General features: G+C 44.1%; 1 protein-coding gene across 3 annotated transcripts; it reads right to left on the bottom strand.

Annotated features, from left to right (window-relative positions):
* Nucleotides 1-9,943: 9,943 nt before the first annotated feature.
* LOC139574368 (smoothelin-like protein 1) lies at nucleotides 9,944-14,343 on the bottom strand. 3 transcript variants are annotated; one of them, XM_071398877.1, is made up of 6 exons: nucleotides 13,921-14,343; nucleotides 12,999-13,115; nucleotides 11,217-12,028; nucleotides 10,988-11,102; nucleotides 10,754-10,905; nucleotides 9,944-10,623 (listed from the first exon to the last, which is right to left on the bottom strand). In XM_071398877.1, the coding sequence occupies exons 2-6, from the start codon at nucleotides 13,077-13,079 to the stop codon at nucleotides 10,260-10,262; spliced, it is 1,524 nt and encodes a 507-aa protein (XP_071254978.1). In that variant the 5' UTR covers nucleotides 13,080-13,115; nucleotides 13,921-14,343; the 3' UTR covers nucleotides 9,944-10,259. The 3 variants fall into 3 exon arrangements, with proteins under 3 accessions (XP_071254978.1, XP_071254979.1, XP_071254977.1); XM_071398878.1 differs by having other exon boundaries at nucleotides 12,999-13,118; nucleotides 13,921-14,190; XM_071398876.1 differs by lacking the exon at nucleotides 13,921-14,343 and having other exon boundaries at nucleotides 12,999-13,261.
* Nucleotides 14,344-24,053: the final 9,710 nt, after the last annotated feature.

Genomic DNA, 24,053 nt, shown 5'->3' with positions numbered 1-24,053 from the left:
AGATACGATGGGGAATCATCAACACTTTGTTTTCTTTTTAATATGAATTTAGCTTATTTTCCCATTTCTTTGGACAAAAGTCCATTCAGCATTTCCAATGTCATCCAATTCAAGCTCCTACATCCAGTATCTCTTATTAACTAGACCATCATCCTTTTCAGTAGAAAGTGCAAACATAACAACACAACATTACATTCTTAAAGGACAGGTTGTATGATATATTGCCACAAATCTAATGCAGATTGATGCTATTCCATCTTTATACAAAAGTTCCTGAAAAAAATGATACACTTCTATTTTTGCAATTTGAATTAGATTTTATCAAAAACTCATATGCCAACAAAGGGAAACTTAGTCAGTTGCCCAACCGAATGCATTCAACCGAAATGTGTCTTCTGCAATTAACCCAACCTCTCTGATTAACAGAGAGGTGGGCTGCCTTAATCGACATCCATGTCATAGGCGCCTGTGAATTAGCTGTTGTTGACAGATTTTTTCACCTTACTGTAACGGATGTGAAATGGCTAGCTAGTTAGCGGGTACGCGCTACTACCGTTTCAATCAGTTACGTCACTTGCTCTGAAACCTAGAAGTAGTGTTGCACCTTGCTCTGCAAGGGCCGCGGCTTTTGTGGAGCGATGGGTAACGACGCTTCGTGGGTGTCAGTTGTTGATGTGTGCAGAGGGTCCCTGGTTCGCGCCCGTGTCGGGGCGAGGGGACGTACTAAAGTTATACTGTTACATTGATGCTGTTGACCCGGATCACTGGTTGCTGCGGAAAAGGAGGAGGTTGAAAGGGGGGTGAGTGTAACGGATGTGAAATGGCTAGCTAGTTAGCGGGTACGCGCTACTACCGTTTCAATCAGTTACGTCACTTGCTCTGAAACCTAGAAGTAGTGTTGCACCTTGCTCTGCAAGGGCCGCGGCTTTTGTGGAGCGATGGGTAACGACGCTTCGTGGGTGTCAGTTGTTGATGTGTGCAGAGGGTCCCTGGTTCGCGCCCGTGTCGGGGCGAGGGGACGTACTAAAGTTATACTGTTACATTACCAGCTCGGGGATTCAAACCAGCAACCTTTCGGTTACTGGCCCAATGCTCTTGGCCTAGCGGTTAGCGAACAAGCTAATTGGTGGTGAGTATACCGGTAGCTTGACCATAGATTGCTGTTTATGTATCTAGTTATGTATATTTTGATAATCATTATCACTAGTATTGCTAGTGTAACGGATGTGAAATGGCTAGCTAGTTAGCGGTGGTGCGCGCTAATAGCCTTTCAATCGGTGACGTCACTTGCTCTGAGACCTTGAAGTAGTGGTTCCCCTTGCTCTGCAAGGGCCGTGTCTTTTGTGGAGCGATGGGTAACGATGCTTCGTGGGTGACTGTTGTTGATGTGTGCAGAGGGTCCCTGCTTCGCGCCCGGGTCGGGGCGAAGGACGGACTAAAGTTAAACTGTTACACTAGCATAGCTAACGTTAGCTTGCTAGTACCAACTAATGTTAGCCTACCTCAATACAACTCGGATTTGGCTTGACAACACAATAACATTAATAAAAGAAGGCAAATAATTAGTAGCAAACCCGTTTCTCATGATTATGATGTTGCCAGATTGACTTCAGATGTAGTATAACTTTAGACAGCTAACTAAGATTGAGGAGACCACCATATTTTAGCAAGCTAACATTAGCATTGCTAGCTATTTTTGATTAACTTTGCTAGTGTGATGGAACATTTTATGTTGGTGCTTTTCTATTTAGACATTTCTGTGTTCTATGTTTGTGCTTTTCTAATAACTGTTTTCTGTGTTCATGCAAGTGACTGATTGAAAGAACCCTCACTATCAGTATCTGCAATTTTCCAGTACGCCCAGACCCTTGTTTTGAGAACGAAAGATCTCAGTTTCAAGGTCTCAGCTTAAGGAGAAGAAGCCTTGTAAGGTATTGGTCTGTCACATGCATGACCCAGTATTGGTCGGTCACATGAATGAAGCAAACGTTAATGATTAATTCATTTTTATTAAGCTAAATCATGCAAATATGACTTGTGTGCAGTATATAAGAGAACTAACGGGACTACTGGTACTTTATGCATCTAAGTTTGACTGTGACCTCTCCAGCTTGCTGACAATAAAGAGTGATTAATTTAATATTGACTTTTAGTGTCCTGTGTAAAAATTTCCACAACAATTTGTCGTCGTGAACTGGATCAGTGATTCCACCTGTGGAGCATCCCAGGAAAGGTCTGCGAGGGAGACACCGGTGCCGCATTCCCTAGTGGGAAAGCATAAGGGAATTTCCTGTCCGACCAAAGATGACGTGGACCCGCTCAGACCAGACTTTTACTGAGAGCTGCCCGGGGTAAGATACCAGATCCGCGAACTTCTGAGGGACATGTCTTCTGAATTTCCGTAAGTCAATTAATAAATTATAAAAAATTAAATTCAGGCGAGAAACGCATTAAAAGGTATCCATAGTCTTATAGAGAGAAGGATATTCACTAGTTTTATGAGAAGACTAGAGCGAGGACGTAACGGTACCATGGAAAGCCCCGCTGACAGCTGTCTGTATATAAGGGCAGAGGGCGAGACCCAGATGCAGACAGAGGAGGCAGATGGTTCGAGTCTCTTGATATTTATTAGTATCCAAGGGGCAGGCAAGAGAATGGTCATGGACAGGCAAGAAGATCATAACAATGTCAGAGTCCAGGAGATACAGAGTAGGAGGTACAGAGGAGGCAGGCGGGTTCAGAGTCAGGGCAGGCAAGGGTCAAAACCGGGAGGACGAGCAAAAGAGAGATAAGAAAAAGCAGGAGCACGGGAAAAACACGCTGGTTGACTTGACAAGACAAGACGAACTGACACAGAGAGACAGGAAACACAGGGATAAATTCACCGGGGGAAGAAAGCGACACCTATCATCGTATTTCCATGCCACTAAATTTGTGTAATTTAAACGAAACAGTCACATTAGCCTCCAAGGTGCCACCCATGTCTAGGGCACAAATAAATATTGGATGCAGCTATGTTGGTACTAGCTAACTCATGTCTGACTACAACAGTGTACTAACTAGCAGCAACAAACTCAAACCAACCCAGGGCCATATCAAAACACATCACAGTTAGTTGCATAGTGTAACTACGTCACCGGCCTGAATCTAATCAAATCTGGAGGCAGTCAGTCTGTAAAGCATAGATTTAGCTTACAAACGAGATTAGGTTATTTCTCGAGCTACATTATGTTTATAATTGAGGGATGATGACAATCATTGACCCTGTTTTTCTGTTAAAGAAACTGCACAGTTGGGTGCCAGACTGATGCTTTGGTCATGAACGGATGCCGGGACCTACCAGAAGGAACAAAGGTGGGTATCATAACATGTCCAGCAATGTGATTGCAATGGTTTAGCAACCTCCAAAAATTATTTAATTCACTGTTCACTTGCTATTTTCACAGCTTGTCAGGCAAGACCTCAGAATAAAAGTGTGCCATGCAACACAAGTACCCTTGTGACACCTCTATTGTTGCCAGAGTCAAGCGCGATTCTTATGAAAAGAACACGAAGTCTCTGATAGTGACCCTAGTTACTGCCCTGATGACACAGATGGCTTCATCAACAACAACAGGCACATTTTGTTCTGTGAAATGTGAAACATTTTATAAAAATATACCCGGCTTGATAAAATAGTAGGCTAATTCCCCAGCCAACCAGATACAGCCAGTAGATGTTAAAAAAAAAGAAGCGTGGTCCTTTCTTTAGAACAAAATGCAATTTACCACTTGGCTGTCTATTATATCACCCTGTCACAGGCCCTCCCAGTCAATACCACCTCATAAGATTGCCTGCTGCAGTTGTTCAAGAGATGTCCAGTTTGCAGCCGAACATGCAGCATAGAGAAGACCTTCAGGAAGGTGGCCGTCCTTCGCTGTGAGCGTTCCTATGAATGGATCAGTCAGCCACATGTTGGCGAGTATCCGGCCAGCAACCTTCACCTGTCAGTGGCAACAGCTTTCACAGGCTCATCATTGGTACAAATATAGAAGGTAACCCACTTCATTACTTTGATACATTTGAAAACCCAATTGTGAAACATAATGTATATAAACTGACATTATTTGTTGCTTATTTTCTGCCTCTTAGATGCATTTAATGTCCATGGGCTCTGGCAAAGACCTCACCTCCAGCCTCACCTCTTGTCTGCTCACCGACAGTCGTCGATGGTAGCGTAGGTAATATCTGACACACAAGCATATACCACAGTGCCTTCGAAAAGTATTCAGACCCCTTGACTTTTCCACATTTTGTTACGTTCTAGCCTTATTCTAAAATGGGTTAAATAAAAAATAACCCTCAGCAATCTACACACAATACCCCATAATGACAAAGCAAAAACAGGTTTTTAGAAATGTTTGCAAATTTATAAATAAAAATATAAAATACCTTATTTACATAAGTATCCATTTAATGTTGGCTTCACTTGGCTTTCCATATAAATCCTTCCATTAAAAAAGGAACCTGGATTTTAGTCACTTTCTCATTGTAAAAACAACGATGGTGAGATACCGCTATTCATGGGTTAATTATCTGTGCCTGCGTTGGCCACAAAGGCTACAGAAAAATTGCATGCATCCAATGTATTTAGTCAGGCAATGTCCACATTATTCTCACATATTTTAGAATGTAATAATAATTTTTATATCAAGGCCTAAAAAATGCATTATTTTTAAAATGTTAATGGCCTACTTTTTCTTTTACACTTTTTGCATATTTTTGGGGGGAGAGGGGTTCTATAGTAGGTCCTATATGTACAATTATAGAAATTATACAATTGTATTATATTGTGTTTCTTCAAAAATTACAATTAAGTGCTTGAAATAGTACCTGAAAGTCCTTGAATTAGACTTGCCAATGTCTTTATGAACCCTGCTTAAAGGATGTATAGTCCTAAGCCTATGTTGTTGTATAGGTGGAGTTATGGGCCAATTTGCATATATTCCCTTTTATTCCCCTAGTCTAGTACACATGTGGAACTGCATAAAAATCTTTTTAATTTTGCTTTCAAACCATTTTGGAGTTTTGATCCCAATGTCAATGTAACGGTTTTCTTCCTGAGGTGAAGGAGAGGACCAAAATGCAGCGTAGCCAGTGCTCAACATGTTTAATTAAAGAACAAGTGAACACTACAAACAACTTACAAAATAACAAACGTGAAAACCGATACAGACCTATCTGGTGCAGAACACAAACACAGACAGGAAACAAACACCCACAAAATCCCAACACAAAACAAGCCTCCTATATATGATTCTCAATCAGGGACAACGATTACCATCTGCCTCTGATTGAGAACCATATTAGGCTGGACATAGAAACAGACAAACTAGACACACAACATAGAATTCCCACCCAGCTCACGTCCTGACCAACTAAACACATACAAAACAGAAAACAGGTCAGGAACGTGACAGAACCCCCCCCTCAAGGTGAGAACTCCGGGCGCACCCCTAAAACTCAAGGGGAGGGTCTGGGTGGGCATCTGTCCTCGGTGGCGGCTCCGGCGGTGGACGAGGACACCACTCCACCACTGTCTTTGTCCCCCTCCTTAGCGTCCTTTGAGTGGCGACCCTCGCCCACGACCTTAGCCTAAGAATCCTCCCCAAGGCCCCCACATGATTTTGGAGGTAGCTCAGGACAGAGAGGTAGCTCAGGACAGAGGGGTAGCTCAGGACAGAGGGGTAGCTCAGGACAGAGGGGCAGCTCAGGACAGAGGGGCAGCTCAGGACAGAGGGGCAGCTCAGGACAGAGGGGCAGCTCAGGACAGAGGGGCAGCTCAGGACAGAGGGGCAGCTCAGGACAGAGGGGCAGCTCAGGACTGTAGGGCAGCTCATGACTGTAGGGCAGCTCAGGACTGTAGGGCAGCTCATGACTGTAGGGCAGCTCATGACTGTAGGGCAGCTCATGACTGTAGGGCAGCTCATGACTGTAGGGCAGCTCATGACTGTAGGGCAGCTCATGACTGTAGGGCGGCTCATGACTGTCTGGCGGCTCTGGACGCTCATGGCTGGCTGACGGCTCCGGCAGATCCTGTCTGGTTGGCGGCTCCGGCAGATCCTGTCTGGTTGGCGGCTCTGGCAGATCCTGTCTGGTTGGCGGCTCTGGCAGATCCTGTCTGGTTGGCGGCTCTGGCAGATCCTGTCTGGTTGGCGGCCCTGGCAGATCCTGACTGAGGAATGGCTCTAGCGGCTCCTGACTGACGAACGGCTCTGACGGCTCGGGACAGACGGGCGGCTCTAACGGCTCGGGACAGACGGATGGCTCAGACGGCGCTGGGGAGATGGATGGCTCAGATGGCGCTGGGGAGACGGATGGCTCAGATTGCGCTGGGGAGACGGATGGCGCTTGGCAGACGGCCAGCTCAGACGGCGTTGGGCAGACGGACAGTTCAGACGGCGTTGGGCAGACGGACAGTTCAGACGGCGTTGAGCAGACGGGCAGTTCAGACGGCGCTGGGCAGACGGGCAGTTCAGGCACCGCTGGGCAGACGGCAGACTCTGGCCGGCTGAGACGCACTATAGGCCTGATGCGTGGTGCCGGAACTGGAGGTACCGGGCTGAGGGCACGCACCTCAGGGCGAGTGCGGTGAGAAGGAACAGTGCGTACAGGGCTCTGGAGACGCACAGGAGGCTTGGTGCGTGGTGCCGGAACTGGAGGCACTGGGCTGGAGACACGCACCATAGGGAGAGTGCGTGGAGGAGGAACAGGGCTCTGGAGATGCACTGGAAGCCTGGTGCGTGGTGTAGGCACTGGTGGTACTGGGCTGGGGCGGGAAGGTGGCGTCGGATATACCGGACCGTGAAGGAGGACACGCGCTCTTGAGCACCGAGCCTTCCCAACCTTACCAGGTTGAATGGTCCCCGTAGCCCTGCCAGTGCGGCGAGGTGGAATAGCCCGCACTGGGCTATGCAGGCGAACCGGGGACACCACCTGTAAGGCTGGTGCCATGTACGCCGGCCCGAGGAGACGTACTGGAGGCCAGATATGTTGGGCCGGCTTCATGGCACCCGGCTCGATGCCCAACCTAGCCCTACCAGTGCGGCAAGGTGGAATAGCCCGCACTGGGCTAAGCACGCGTACTGGGGACACCGTGCGCTCCACCGCATAACACGGTGTCTGACCAGTACGACGCCCTCTCACTCCACGGTAAGCCCGGGGAGTTGGCTCAGGTATCCAACCCGGCTTCGCCACACTCCCCTTTAGCCCCCCCCCCCCCAATACATTTTTGGGTGAGCCTCTCGGGCTTCCAGCCTCTCTTACGTGCTGCCTCCTCAATCCACCGCTCCTGGGCTGTGGCTGCCTCCTTCTCCCGAGAGCGGCGATTCTCTCCAACCCTTCCCCAGGGTCCTTTTCCGTCCATGATCTCCCAAGACCATTCCTCCTGTGTCCAGTAGTCCTGTGTACTGGGCCGCTGCTGCTCCCCGTTGCTACGCTGCTTGGTCCGGGTTTGGTGGGTGTTTCTGTAACGGTTTTCTTCCTGAGGTGAAGGAGAGGACCAAAATGCAGCGTAGCCAGTGCTCAACATGTTTAATTAAAGAACAAGTGAACACTACAAACAACTTACAAAATAACAAACGTGAAAACCGATACAGACCTATCTGGTGCAGAACACAAACACAGAGACAGGAAACAAACACCCACAAAATCCCAACACAAAACAAGCCTCCTATATATGATTCTCAATCAGGGACAACGATTACCATCTGCCTCTGATTGAGAACCATATTAGGCTGGACATAGAAACAGACAAACTAGACACACAACATAGAATTCCCACCCAGCTCACGTCCTGACCAACTAAACACATACAAAACAACAGAAAACAGGTCAGGAACGTGACAGTCAAACATTGGCCCAATTATTTATAGAAAGACCCTTATAGACGTTCAATGTCTACTATGATGGTAAAGGTTTATCTTGATTTCGTGTAACAGTACGAGAAATTCTGATGTGCTGAACTGCTAATAAGTTGTGTATTTCAAGGCTGCTAGTGGTTAGCTAGTAGGGGTAAGCCAGGGGTGTAAAAGGGGCTATGCTAATAACCTCAACGTTTTTATATATTTTTATATTTTCTGTGCCAAAATATTACTTAAAAAACAATAGGACTCGCTGTATGATGTGAGTCTTCAGTCTTCACCCCTGCTCAAGTCACATTTTCAGTATTTGCGCCCCTTGCCCTTAGGCCTGGACTGTGATCCGGCTCTTCCGAGTGAGTGTATGGCGTGTTGTTCTGGTTTGTCTGCTACTTACAGATCCACCCGGTTAGAGAGAGCCACCGACATCCACCAGGTAAGAACATGGTGTGACTTTCTGTAGATTTCTCCAAAATCCAGTGTGGTCGCCCGGCAGTGGGTTTCATCCTTATTGTCTCACCCACCTCCAGCTCTGGTATGTCTCAAGCAGTCTGGTCATAGAAGACGTCTCGACAGAAGGCGTTGCGCTGCTGTCCATGTTTTCTGGGTGTGTTCCTCCACTGTAAGATGGCTTTCCAGGGGTCGTGTCCGTTATGCAAGGCCTTGCGTAAAAGTTATTTTTACAACCTTGACAGCTGACTCTGCCTTGCCATTTGCCAATGGGAGCTTTGGAAAGGAGGTCATGTGGTCAAACTCCCATTCTGAGGCGAAACGCTTGAGTTGTGCAATGAGTTGTGTGCCATTGTCCGTGATGACCTTGTCAGGCTGACCTTGCCTTGCAAACTGCGCCTTGCAGCACTTTATGACTGTCTCTGCAGACAAGTCAGGGAGCAGTTCAATTTCCCAAAAGTCAGAGTAGTGATCAATGATGAGAAGATCGTACTTTTGTCTGTTACTGAATAACCATGCAGACGATCTGCTAGGGCCTTGTGGGTAATTCTTGCAACATCATGGTTTCATTTTGCTGTTCATGCGCGTGCTCGTCGCATGTGGTACAGCTGCTGACAAAGTCTTTAATTTCTGCCTGCATGTTTGGCCAGTATAATGTATATGTATATTTAGTGTGGTCTCGATGAAAAGATCCATAGCTTGCAAAGAGTTGCAAAGAAAAAGCCATATCTCAAACTGGCCAATAAAAAGAAAGGATTAAGATGGGCAAAAGAACACAGACACTGGACAGAGGAACTCTGCCTAGAAGGCCAGCCTCCCGGATTCGCCTCTTCACTGTTGACGTTGAGACTCGTGTTTTGCGGGTACTATTTAATGAAGCTGCCAGTTGAGGACTTGTGAGGCATCTGTTTCTCAAACTAGACACTCTAATGTACTTGTCCTCGTTCTCAGTTGTGCACCGGGGCCTCCCACTCCTCTTTCTATTCTGGTTAGAGGCAGTTTGCGTTGTTCTGTGAAGGGAATAGTACACAGCGTTGTACGAGATCTTCAGTTTCTTAGCAATTTCTCACATGGAATAGCCTTCATTTCTCAGAACAAGAGTAGACGGAGTTTCAGAAGAAAGGACTCTGTTTCTGGCCATTTTGAGCCTGTAATCGAACCCACAAATGCGGATACTCCAGATACTCAACTGGTCTAAAGAAGGCCAGTTGTATTGCTTCTTTAACCAACACAGCAGTTTTCAGCTGTGCTAACATAATTGCAAAAGGGTTTTCTAATGATTAATTAACCTTTTAAAATGATCAACTTGGATTAGCTAACACAATGTGCCATTGGAACACAGGAGTGATGGTTGCTGATAATGGGCCTCTGTACGCCTATGTAGATATTCCATACAAAATCAGCCGTTTCCAGCTACAATAGTTATTTACAACATTAACAATGTCTACACTGTATTTCTGATCAATTTGATGTTATTTTAATGGACAAATTTTTTTGCATTTCTTTCAAAAACAAGGACATTTCTAAGTGACCCCAAACTTTTGAACGGTAGTATACATGGGTGGTCTGTCTGAAGAATAAATCAAAAGAATACATTATAATACACATTGACGTTTAATGTTCCTCTGCACAAAGTTCCAAAACACAGCATGTTAAATAATGTTTAAAATATCACAACAGGTTACAATTGACACACATTGTTGGAATCTGAGCATAATTCCAAACCTTCACAAAGCCAGCTTTTCAATACACAGTAGTAATGTGTCACTCTTTAAGAAATGATGCTCATATACGCTACACACACACTCGTGTTGAACACTGTAAGACTCTACTTCATGATGTAGCTTAAGTCTTTCTTAATCTCTCTGAATCTCTCTCCTTTGGTCTTTTCAATGTATCTTTAGCATTAGCTTAAGCCTGCGCTTCAACTTCTCTTCTCAACTCCTCTCTCTCTTTCTCTTTCTCTCCCTCCACCGCTGAGCTCTCCTCGGTTTCGTTCTCTTTCCCATCTTTTCCTTTGTTCTCCCCTCCCATACTCTCTTCCTCTTTCTTCTCTGTAGTGGTTTCTACCTCTCCGTCGGTCATCTTTTCACTCTTCTTTTCCTCTGCTGTGTCCTTCTTCTCCTTTTCTTCCTTGTCCTTCTTCTCCTTCTCTATTTTGGAGAGGTGATGACAGAGGGCCTGGACATAGGTGAACACACACATAGGATCTGGTCTGTTCCCCATCAGGAGCATATCACCAACCTCCAACAGGGGGTAGCAGTCAGCCATGGTCCTGAGAGAGAGAGAGAGAGAGAGAGAGAGAGAGAGAGAGAGAGAGAGAGAGAGAGAGAGAGAGAGGATGATTACTTTACAACACACACACACTCAGACACAAACACACACACACACATACAGCTTCGTACTCTGCTGTGTTGAAGGCCAGGGTGAAGTTCTTCTCTTTCTCAGATGCGTTCAGGGCTGAGAAGTCAAAAGCATCTGGGAAGAAGCGATGGATGAGTGCACAGAACGCCAGCCCATCACACCATGAAGATGAGAAGTTCTCTATGGAAACACCCTGGGAAAGAGAGGGTGGCAAGCAGGGTTATGGTTCCCCAGATGTCACCTCTTATGTCTCTTGTGCATGACCATCCCCTCACCTCATAGTTGCGTGTTTTGTTGGCACACCATGAAAGCACTTTCTGTTTGATTGATGCCCCACTTGCCACAGCCATAGATGATCTCTGAAGTTTGAAGTTGGGGACAACCGGTGTCCTTAAAATAAATCAAAAGACAAATACAACTCTCCCCATTAAAATGTTGTTATATTAATACAGATTATAGATTTAATTATACACATTGGAACACATTATACATGTCAGAACTTACTCAGGTGCATTTTGCTGGAACTTTGCTATGATGTCATTTTTTCTGGACATCCTGGCAGAGCGGGCAGAGTTCCGGGGTCGGACCACAGAGGGGGCTGCAGAGGATGGGGTAGAGGCGGTGGGATTCAAGCCACTCTTTCTTTTGGTCTTCCCTTGCTTCTCCACCTCCTTGCTTTTCTCTTTAACCTTTCCTCCTCCTGCCCCTTCCTTTTCTTTTACTGCTTTGCTCTTGTTGTCTGGTGCCTTCCCTTCCTCTGCCTCTCCTCCCTCTCCCTTCCCTTCCTCTCCCTTCCCTGCATCTCCTTTCCCTGCCACTTCCTTCCCTGCCTCTCCCTTCCCTGCCTTTATTTTTCTGTCTTTCCTATTCTCTTCATCTCCTTTTCTCTTTTCTATTTTTCCCCCCTTCCCCTCTTTCCTGGCATTATTTTCTCCCCCCTTCTCTTTGTCCTCTTTCAGCTCCTCTTTCTTTTTCTCAATCTCTCCTTTCTTGACCACCTCTTGCCCCTTTCTATTCTTGTGCTCCTCCATCTCTCTCTCCCCCTCTCCGTTCACCAATTTGTGGTCTTCTGTTTCTCCGGTGTCTGCACCATGACACGGCCCTTCCTCACCCTTACAAGCCTTTTCACCATTAACCTCATTGGTGTCAGTTACTGGCTGAGACTCCTCTATGTTTTCAATGCTAGCCCCTGTTGCCTGTTCTGGAGTTTTCGCCCTATTAGCCCCTGACTTGACCCTATGACCTTCCACTATGTCCTCCGTCAGGTGCTCTCTCTTCGGGGGGCCACACTCCTGGACTGGAGCTTCTCTCTCTGTCTGAGAGACAAACCAGATAAGATTACAATTGGCAATTCTGAGCACTTGAGGTAGTTTTGGTTAGGATTATAGGACAGAACTGTTGTCAGAGACCTGATTTTAAATCAGTTGTTGAGGGGAGAGACTATGTAAAGTGACAGTATACATAGTTAAGTACTTAAATAGGAAATTAGTCTGCTTCACTCCAGGGAATCCCCATAGTTACTTTGGTGCTCAGAACACATGCCCCCGGCTGTACAGAGTTGTTTATGGCTGTAATATTACACACATGTCTATCATAATGTTTCATGACTTTAATAAGTTACAACTGAAGCATATTACATGTTTATGTTGTTTTTATGTAATGCAAATATTCAACTTACTTTTAAGATATATAACGTTGCAGATAACACAGTATGTTGGATTTATGTTAGGTAAGTGCACTTGAGGAACTGTCCCAGGTGTCACTCCTGGTCATGTTTCAGGGTAGTGACTCATCAGTGGAAATAGGATGGACACATGTTTGTGTGTGTGTGTGTGTGTGTGTGTGTGTGTGTGTGTGTGTGTGTGTGTGTGTGTGTGTGTGTGTGTGTGTGTGTGTGTGTGTGTGTGTGTGTGTGTGTGTGTGTGTGTGTGTGTGTGTGTGTGTGTGTGTGTGTGTGTGTGTGTTTGTGTGTGTGTTGAGAGAGAGAGAGAAAGGCAGCAACATTCCTGTGCCAGAATTTGACACAGGAACAGGTGTTGCCCAGCCATGACCACCACCAACCCCTCCCACTATCTTCGCTCCAAATACTACATTGGACCACATCGCAAATACAACTCTGCCACCTCATGGTAAAGCTACATGGCTCATGTTGTATGTGTTTTTGTTTCTTGAAAAAAAGTGTGTATTTGTTTGTCTGTAGGTGGTTGAGGTTTGTCTCTGTATGCCTATTGTCTTGGTGTTGTCTGTATCGGTTTTTGGGTGTGTTTCCTTCATCAACACACACACCTGATTGTTGTTGTTGTCCTCTATCTGGTTGGCTGTTGCATCGTTCCCAGAATCCTCCTGGTGGAGTGATACATCGCCCATGGTTTGATGGACTTCCTTTGTCTGTTTGTCCAACTTCTTCTGAAGCATAAAGTCAAATCAGACTCTTCCTTTCCAAGGTTATTGAATTGCTCCTGATCATTCAATATCTATGTTCATTCAACGCCCATTCCATCAATCAGTGTAGCCTCAAAGTTCTAGGCAGAAATCTCTCTTGCTCTCTCTCTCTCCCTCTCTTTTTCTCTCTTTCTCTCTCTCTCTGTCTGTCTATATCTCTCTGACAGTGCTCTCTGGTGTGTGGTTAGTGAGTGCCCCCTGCCCCCCTCCTGCCTTCGCTAGGATTCCAAGTCACTTTATCTGACCCTTTGAACAACACAGGTTCCAGAAATAGAGCTAGTGACATCGGCACAGTCCAACAGCCAGGACAGCTGCATCTGCTATGGAAACCATGGGTACACAGATACATACACACACAAACATGCATAAGTACACACATGTATACGTGTGTGCAAATACACACATACATAGACAGACAGACACACACACACACACACACACACACAAACACACTCACACACACACACATTATAGTCTCAAGTCAAGCCCTAGCAAACAGATTTGCATAGTTGGGACTCTACTCAAATTAAATTGAATTCTTACCCTGATCCAAATCACCCTAATGGCCTATTTAATCTCAAAGTAAATGCAGTCATTCAGATATAAGAGTTAACAGAAATAGTAACAATCAATACAGTTCACAGTTCAACACACATACATGGAGTCCAGGACATACAGAGACCAACACTTCCACGTACACATGCAGTGAATCTTTGATGTTGATAAAAGCGTGTGAGTTGAGTGGTAGGAGAGGTGCAGCCCTTACCTTGTGTGGTACCTGTAGCCCTCTGGGTTCGCTGTGGTCACTGTGTCCTGCTTTCTCTCTCTCTATTAAGTCAGTGTCCACTTCTGTTTGTCTTAACACCTCTCTCTCTTTCTGTTTTTCTGGCTCTCAATACAGTGTTAATAAACTGCAGCGACCAGTGAATCAGTAGGTGTGAATATACTCTGTCTCTCTTTCCTCTCTGGCTCTTTTTCCTTCCTTCCTTCCTTCCCTCTCTCTCTCTCTCTCTCTCTCTCTCTCTCTCTCTCTCTCTCTCTCTCTCTCTCTCTCTCTCTCTCTCTCTCTCTCTCTCTCTCTCTCTCTCTCTCTCTCTCTCTCTCTCTCTCTCTCTCTCTCTCTCTCTCTCTCTCTCTCTCTCTCTCTCTCTCTCAGCACTCTATCCTTGTGAGGGTAACAACACACCCCAACAAATTATGAGATTGGAGATCACGTTGGGAGGGATCTTAGACCATTCCTCCATGCAGAATCTTTCCAGATCTTTGATATCCTTCATCTGCGCTCATGTACTGCCCTCTTCAATTCCATCCACAGGTTTTCAATGGGGTTCAAGTCCGGAGACTTGGCCATTGCAAAATGTTGATTTTATGGTTAGCTATTTCTTTGTGGATTTTGATTAGCGATTGGGGTAATTGTCTTGCTGGAAGATCCACTTCCTGATGATTTTTTGTTTTTCATCAGAAATAATTGCTTATAGGTCGCAGTTGTAAATGAGAACTTGTTCTCAACTGGCCTACCTGGTTAAATAAAGGTGAATATATATATATAGGTACCTTCATGTGTGTGTAAAATATTACTTTTCTCAGATGTTTTAATTTATAGATTGTATGTACATTTTAGTGAAGTAAAATAGTTTTGGGGGCAAAATTATATATATTCATCGTTTGGCATAAATGGAATGTTCGTTTCCTGTATGTTTAATATGTGGTTGTCTCACCTAGCTATCATAAGATGTTTTTATTTATGTAACCTTCATTTAACTAGGCAAGTCAGTTAATAACAAATTCTTATTTACAATGACAACCTACCAGGGAACAGTGGGTTAACTGCCTTGTTCGTAACTGGCCCAATGCTCTAACCACTAGGCACTAACTGTAAGTTGCTCTGGATAAGAGCACCAGCTAAATGACTAAAGTGTCAAACGTAAACTCAGTGTTGGAAAAAGTAGAGTAAAAGTAAAGATACCTTAATAGAAAATGACTCAAGTAAAAGTGAAAGTCACCCAGTACAATACTACTTGAGTAAAAGTCTAAAAGTATCTGGTTTTAAATGTACTTAAGTACAGTGGAGGAAAAAGTTCTCAATTGTCATACTTGAGTAAATGTAGGAAGTAAAAGTAAATGCTATATATCAAATTCCATATATTAAGCAAACCAGATGGATGGCACAATTTTCTTGTTTTTTAATTTACGGACAGCCAGGGGCACACTCCAACACTCAGGCATTATTTATAAACGCAGCATTTGTGTTTAGTGAGTCCGCCAGATCAGAGGCAGTAGGGATGACAACGTATTATATTGACAGGTCTGTGAATTGAACCATATTGCTGTCCTGCCTGAGCCTTCGAAATGTAACTAGTACTTTTGGGTGTCAGGGAAAATGTATGGGAGTACAAAGTACATATTTTCTTTAGGAATGTAGTGGAATAAAAGTAAAAGTTGACAAAAATATATAAATTAAAGTAGGCTACAGATACCCCCAAAAATGATTTACTTAAGTAACACTTTTAAATATTTCTACTTTGTTACTTTACACCACTGTGTAAATGTTTTAAATAGGGATCTCATCAAGATTGGAATGCTGTGAACCAAGAGGTTGTGAGTTTAAATCCCAGGTGAGGACATGTTGAATACTAATTACTGTATAAATGAACATGCACAATGTAATCATGTATGTCAACGTGTGTCAAATATGTACTTTGAAAACATTGTAGGTTAAAAGCACTGTGTGTGTGTGTGTGTGTGTGTGTGTGTGTGTGTGTGTGTGTGTGTGTGTGTGTGTGTGTGTGTGTGTGTGTGTGTGTGTGTGTGTGTGTGTGTGTGTGTGTGTGTGTGTGTGTGTGTGTGTGTGTAACTAGTTCCACAGCCTTTTTTGGCGGTCATAATTTGTAGTTGAATGAACATATGAGACAAATTGAGCAAACAAATCATTTCAAGTTGACTGAATTTTTGCCTCCATTTTCTCATGTTGGAGGTAAGTTGGCCAAACTAAAATTGTTAAATTCAGGTAACACTTTGTCTGAAAAGTTGAGTAAACAAAAAAAAGCCTGTGGAAGCAGTTACTTAATTTTACAGTGTATTATCTCTGTCACTGTTGTGGGATCATCACAGACTCTGGACCTGATTTGTGCACATAGAAATGATCTACCGCTCTTAGACTTGCTTTACATGAGAATGACAGATCCATAACACACATTTTTATGTGAATTTGGTCGGGTCGCCCAAAAAGTTACATATAGCATCTTTAACTTAGCTAACGTTAGCTAGATAGCTAAAAGACATTAACCCGCTAAAAGTCCATAAGCTAGCAAGCTAAATATCCATAGTTATCTAACTAGCTAGCTAACGTTACGTCATGGGCTTAAAAAAAGCTTGCCAAAGCAAAGGGGGATGAGCAAGCAACACGCAAATTCTGTTGCATTCATATGAACTTCATAATTAAAGTTATTAAAGTTTTATTGAGGTATGCTTCCACTCGCTAGTCAGTATTATTATCTAGTCTTATTCAGTGGCAATTTAAGCATGTAAATCATGGTCGTGGGGCAAACACACACAAAAAAAATATATATATTTCACTTTTATTAAAAGTTGTATGGCATTGAAGCTTGTTTGGAGGTTTGTTACCACAGTGTCCAAAGAAGGGCCAGATGTATACAGAACGGTGTTGTCTGCGTAGAGGTGGATCAAAGAATCACCCGCAGCAAGAGCGACATCATTGGTAAAAACAGAGAAAAGAGTCGGCCCGAGAACTGAACCCTGTGGCACCCCCATAGAGACTGCCAGAGGTCCGGACAACAGGCCCTCCGATTTGACACACTGAACTCTGTCGGAGAAGTAGTTGGTGAACCAGACAAGGCAGTCATTTGAGAAACCAAGGCTGTTGAGTCTGCCGATAAGAATACGGTGATTGACAGTCGGAATCCTTGGTCAAGTCGATGAAGACGGCTGCACAGTACTGTCTTTTATCGATGGCGGTTATGATACCGTTTAGGACTTTGAGCGTGGCTGAGGTGTACCCGTGACCAACTCGGACACCGGATTGCATAGCGGAGGGATTCGAAATGGTTGGTGATCTGTTTGTTCACTTGGCTTTCGAAGACATTAGAAAGGCAGGGCAGGATGGATATAGGTCTGTAACAGTTTGGGTCTAGAGTGTCTCCCCCTTTGAAGAGGGGGATGACCGTGGCTGCTTTCCAATCTTTAGGAATCTCAGACGATACAAAAGAAAGGTTGAACAGACTAGTAGTAGGGGTTTCAACAATGGCGGCAGATAATTTTAGGAAGAGAGGGTCCAGATTGTCTTGCCCAGCTAATTTGTAGGATCCAGATTTTGCAGCACTATCAGAACATCAGCTGTCTGGATTTGGATGATCAAATCAAATCAAATGTATTTATATAGCCCTTCTTACATCAGCTGATATCTCAAAGTGCTGTACAGAAACCCAGCCTAAAACCCCAAACAGCAAGCAATGCAAGTGTAGAAGGAAAAACTCCCTAGAAAGGCCAAAACCTAGGAAGAAACCTAGAGAGGAACCAGGCTATGAGGGGTGGCCAGTCCTCTTCTGGCTGTGCCGGGTGGAGACTATAACAGAACATGGCCAAGATGTTCAAATGTTCATAGATGACCAGCATGGTCAAATAATAATAATCACAGTAGTTGTCGAGGGTGCAGCAAGTCAGCACCTCAGGAGTAAATGTCAGTTGGCTTTTCATAGCCGATCATTAAGAGTATCTCTACCGCTCCTGCTGTCTCTAGAGAGTTGAAAACAGCAGGTCTGAGACAGGTAGCATGTCCGGTGAACAGGTCAGGGTTCCATAGCCGCAGGCAGAACAGTTGAAACTGGAGCAGCAGCAAGGCCAGGTGGACTGGGGACAGCAAGGAGTCATCATGCCTGGTAGTCCTGAGGAATGGTCCTAGGGCTCAGGTCCTCCGAGAGAGAGAAAGAAAGAGAGAAAGAGAGAATTAGAGAGGGTATACTTAAATTCACACAGGACACCGGAAAAGACAGGAGAAGTACTCCAGATATAACAAACTGACCCTAGCCCACCAACACATAAACTACTGCAGCATAAATACTGGAGGCTGAGAAGGGAGGGGTCATGTGGTGATGTGGATGATGTGGTATGCATGCCAGCAAGCCACTACACAACACTAAATAACACATTGATTGCACTATAATAGTGACCAACGGTGGCCACAAACTGTTAGGGCCTACATAAAGCTGTCCCAGCAGCAGAGCTTTCTTTTCAGCACCATGGAGTGAATCCTTACCTCTGCTACACCTGGCAATCAGCTGAGCCTTGTCTGGCAGCAAAACAGTTCATTCAGCCTCGTTAACTGCCTTTTTAAAAAACATACAGTGTATTCGGGAAAGTATTCAGAGCCCCTGACTTTTTCCATATTTTGTTTCGTCACAGCCTTATTCTAAACTGCATTAAATCATTTTTCCCCCTCATCAATCTGCACACATTACCCCATAATGACAAAGCAAACAGATTCTTTTTAATGTTTGCAAATTCTTATTTAAAAAAAAGACTGAAATATGACATTTACGTAAGTATTCAGACCATTTACTCACTACTTTGTTGAAGCACCATTGGCAACGATTAAAGCCTTGAGTCTTCTTGTGTATGACGCTAAAAGACTGGTGCACATGTATATATGGAGTTTCTCTCATTCTTCTCTGCAGATCCTCTCAAGCTCTGTCAGGTTGGATGGGGAGCTTCGCTGCAAAGCTATTTTCAGGTCTCTCCAGAGATGTTTGATCGGGTTCAGGTTTGGGCTCTGGCTGGGTCACTCAAGGACATTCAGAGACTTGTCCCGAAGCCAATTCTGCGTTGTCTTGGCTGTGTGCTTAGGTTCGTTGTCCTGTTGGAAGGTGAACCTTCGCCCCAATCTGAGGTACTGAGAGCTCTGGAACAGGTTTTCATCAAGGATCTCTCTGTACTTTGCTCTGTTCATCTTTCCCTCAATCCTGACTAGTCTCCCAGTCCCTATCGCTGAAAAACATCCAAGCAACATGATGCTGCCACCACCATACTTCACTGTAGGGATGGTGCCAGGTTTCCTCCAGATGTGACGCATGGCATTCAGGCCAAAGAGTTTGAGTCCTTCAGGTGCCTTTTGGCAAACTCAAAGCGGGCTGTCATGTGCCTTTTACTGAGGAGTGTCTTCCGTCTGGCCACTCTACCATAAAGGCCTGATTGGTGGAGTGCTGCAGAAATGGTTGTCCTACTGGAAGGTTCTCCCATCTCCACAGTTCTCCCATCTCCACATCTCTCTGGAGCTCTGTCAGAGCCCTTCTCCCCTGATTGCTCAGTTTGGCCGGGGCAGCCAGCTCTAGGAAGAGTCTTGGTGGTTCCAAACTTCCTCCATTTAAGAATGATGCACATACAACAGGTGTGTGCCTTTCCAAATCATGTCCAATCAATTGAATTTAACACAGGTTGACTCCAATCAAGTTGTAGAAACATCTCAAGGATGATCAATGGAAACAGGATGTACCTGAGCTCAAGTCTTATAGCAAAGGGTCTGAATATTATGTAAATAAGGTATTTCTGTTTTTTCTTTTGAATACATTGGCAAGAATTTCTAAAAAGTTGTTTTCACATTGTCATTATGGGGTATTGTGCATAGATTGTTTTATTTAATCAATTTTAGAATAAGGCTGTAACATAACAAAGTGTGGAAAAAGTCAAGGGGTCTGAATACTTTCCGAATGCACTGTAGCTGATATGGCTGACTTGCTTAAACAAATGTAGTTTCTACTGACAATTGAGATGTACAAACTATGGCATAAGGGAACAATGAGTGGATAAGAGGCAATCCGTAACTTCGATTAAGACATTAATGAGCGAGCTAAGACGGATGTAGTCAATATAACTATTTGTTCAGCACTTTTGAAATGAATTCAGAACATGGGCCGTTCTTACAGTATTCTCCCTGTACACCAAGTCAGAACTGTAGGATAAATAAAGGGGGAATATAAGCAGACAATGAAAGTTCTTACAATATTCGGTGATGGCATTTATCTAAAACAGGCTATAGGCTACATGTGCACCACCAAGTCAAAACAGTAGGCTAAGTTATGAGGGGGAAAGGGAACAAATTACTAGGGTGAGGCACATGGGCTACTAACAGCTTACTACACAACATACACTTAGTATTACTTTCTTAGCTACAGTATACATATCTCCCTGGTATATTACAGAATTTATGCAGCAGCATACAAGACATTTTTGAACTCACCTTGTTGTGCTGTGATCACTTGAACAGGAAGGTGGCGCAGCAGTCTTTCTTGTGGGCAAATTTTGTCATGAAACTTTGTCATCAAAGTCTGGCATTCTCTGGATTTATGGTGTTTTCAAGACAACTGAGAACTCAGGAAAAAAACAAGGTTAAATCATGACGTCAGTGATCTTCAGGTCGGAGCTCTAGAAAGAGGCCCGAGTTCCTGACTTGGAATTCCGAGTTGGATGACCGTTCAAAACGTATTTTCCCAGTCGGAGCAAATTTTTTCCCAAGTTCCCAGTTGTCTTGAACTCACTGAAGTCTGAAATTTCCCAGTCTTGAGTTTCTAGTTGTTTTGAACACGGTAGTAGTCATGCTTGATTGACAGCATGGCCAATGTAGTCAACCTTTTCCTGGCCCATGGTGTTGCGTGTGAATGTTTATCCTTTTAAGCTTGTAAAAGAGACCCTTAAACTGAGACTTGGGCCACACATCCACTCCACTGAATAGCAGGCTAGTGTCTGCTTTGCAACTTTTGCAGTTAGCCACTGATTCCTTCCAAACCACTAATTGTTGAATTTGCGATTTCCAACTTCTTGTGTAATGTTTAAGTCCAATGGCCGATGAGCACCGATACATTTGATCTATAATTTCTCTTCATATGACAAGGATTAAAAAGGATTTGCTAGTAGATTGTCGACGTGAATTATGACGATGACTGCTTGTCTAGCTTGCTAGCTAATATTTTGAAATTACGATGTTGACATGATCAGTCCAATCAAACTACAGTAGATATAACATGATTTGACATCATTTTATCTGTGGCCAATGATCTTGAGCCTTCTTGGATGGGCACTTCTAATGTAAGTCTATGGCAGCTGACTAGTTCTCCCTGTAGATTCTGTGGTGATGTATTGTCCCCATGAGTGACAGAACACTGAGCCAATCACGGTGCAACTAGAGAAGATTACCAACGCCTATGCTCTGTATTTTCCGCTGACTGCCCCTCCATCACAGAAAGCACTCAGCTAGGCGGAAACACCTGCATTTGGGAGCTGGCTTAGCCAAGAAAGCAAAAAAGAGACCATGTTTGTATTCAGCTTTATTAACTCAATAAAAATATTTTTACATGATTTGCAAACTGATATGTGACTTGTATTTATGCCAAAAGAACAGGAAAAAAACAGGCATCAATTGTATTTTTATATTTTTGTATTTTTTTGTATTTAGTATTTTTTTTTTGCTAAAGCCCCACCTGCCCTAAATGACGGGTCGCCACTGGTCTTAATAGCTATCATATGTCTGTCATGCCTTTCAACATATTTATTGTGCAAGACAGACATTTGTAATGCACCAGGCTGAAGAGCAATGCTCGAGGCTTGACAGTGAAGTCAGTGGCTGACTGCCTGCATGCCTGCCTGACTTTTAAAAATATATATTTAATATTATTTTTTTTGTTGCGTTTGCAAGACCACTGTGTTCTGGCTATATGTGGTGTCAGCAGGGCGCGGGGGTGTACGAATTCAGGGCAAATCAAAGAGGATTGCGTTCTGGTGGGTCCTTTTTTCTACACTTTTCCAATAACAGACCCATGCTTATAATAATAGCAACAGACAACTTACTACCTATTTGCTAGTAACAACGCATTTTAAAACCCATTTACAATAAAAACGATAGGACACAGAGGGATTACTTCTGTTAGACTGGACCAAAATCTGTTTTCGATATAATTTAAATTCCTTCATTGATGACATTGACAAGGAGTGGCATGATGCTGGCACAAACAGACTGGCACCCTACACTCACAGGCTACTTATGTTACTGTAACAGTATAACTTTACGTCGTCCCCTCGCCCCGACACGGGCGCGAACCAGGGACCCTCTGCACACATCAACAACGGTCGCCCACGAAGCATCGTTACCCATCGCTCCACAAAGGCCACGGCCGTTACCCATCGCTCCACAAAAGCCGCGGCCCTTGCAGAGCAAGGGGAAACCCTACTTCAGGTCTCAGAGCAAGTGACGTAACCGATTGAAATGCTATTAGCGCGTACCCGCTAACTAGCTAGCCATTTCACATCCGTTACACTCACCCCCCTTTCAACCTCCTCCTTTTCCGCAGCAACCAGTGATCCGGGTCAACAGCATCAATGTAACAGTATAACTTTAGTACGTCCCCTCGCCCCGACACGGGCGCGAACCAGGGACCTTCTGCACACATCAACAACGGTCGCCCACGAAGCGTCGTTACCCATCGCTCCACAAAGGCCACGGCCGTTACCCATCGCTCCACAAAAGCCGCGGCCCTTGCAGAGCAAGGGGAAACCCTACTTCAGGTCTCAGAGCAAGTGACGTAACCGATTGAAATGCTATTAGCGCGTACCCGCTAACTAGCTAGCCATTTCACATCCGTTACATTACGTTAGCTGGTGTGAAATAACACATCGATAATGTTGGTACTGGTTCAGTGGTTGGTATATCTGTTGCGGGTTTGCCTTCATGTCGAGCTATAGCTAGGCTATTCCCCGAAATTGTAACAAGTTTCCCATATGACAATATGCTTTAGTTGAGGGAAAGTGTAGTATTCTGTTGAACACAGTTGAGAAATAAGCTCATTACCAAATTGATTTGGCTCAAGTTGAGATGGACTGATACAAAAGCAAAGGCTTACTTAACAGTTCTGTTTATCATTGTTCCAAATTTGTATTGCTGCTGCAGCCTGGCGCTAGTCATATCTCCAATCGTAACGTGACATAGGCTACGTAGGCTACTGTACGTACACGGAGCTACACTAACAGCGCAACATACACTGAGTATAGAAAACATCAAGGACACCTTTCCATGATATAGACCAGGGTTCCCCAAGTTATCTGAGCAAAAAAATATTTTAATTGTGGAATTTTCAATGTTGGACATAAAAGACTGAAAACACCAGGAAATCAGCTCCAAGTGATTTGCATTTAAGAAATCTGTTCGCAAATATTCCCACGCATAATAGACAGACACGTGATCGTATACAAATGTAAGCAAGGTTTGACATTTTTATGTTTAAGTCAAACATATCTGTTTGGGCTTCTTGCGGTCAATTTGCAGTCTGCAAATTATTTATAGGCAAATTATGTTATGGCCCCCGACCATAAACACCAGAAAAAATCGGCTGCGGCTGAATCTATTTGGTGATCATTGACATAGCCTGATCAGTTGAATTCAGGTGAAAGCTACGATCCCTTATTGATGTCACTTGATACAACCACTTCAACCAGAGGAGACAGGTTAAAAAATATTTTTTAAGCCTTGAGACAATTGAGACATGAATTGTGTATGTGTGCAATTCAGAGGGTGAATAGGCAAGAAAGACAAAATATTTAAGTGCCTTTGAACAGGTTATGGTAGTAGATGCCAGGTGCACTGGTTTGTGTTAAGAACTGCAATGCTGCTGAGTTTTTTTCCGGGCGTATCAAGAATGGTCCATCACCTAAAGCACATCCAGCCAACTTGACACAACTGTGGGAAGCATTGGCGTCAACATGGGCCAGCATCCTTGTGGAACGCTTTGGACACCTTGTAGTCCATGCCCAGACGAATTGAGGTTGTTCTAAGGGCAACTCAATATTAGGAAAGTGTTCTTAATGTTTTGGACACTCAGTGTAAAATAGCTAATGATCTCT

The sequence above is a fragment of the Salvelinus alpinus genome, chromosome 4 (genome assembly GCF_045679555.1).
Source record: "Salvelinus alpinus chromosome 4, SLU_Salpinus.1, whole genome shotgun sequence".
Lineage (NCBI taxonomy): Eukaryota > Metazoa > Chordata > Actinopteri > Salmoniformes > Salmonidae > Salvelinus > Salvelinus alpinus.
The sequence above is the reverse complement of the archived record's forward strand: the minus strand, read 5'-3'. Positions and strand labels throughout refer to the sequence as shown.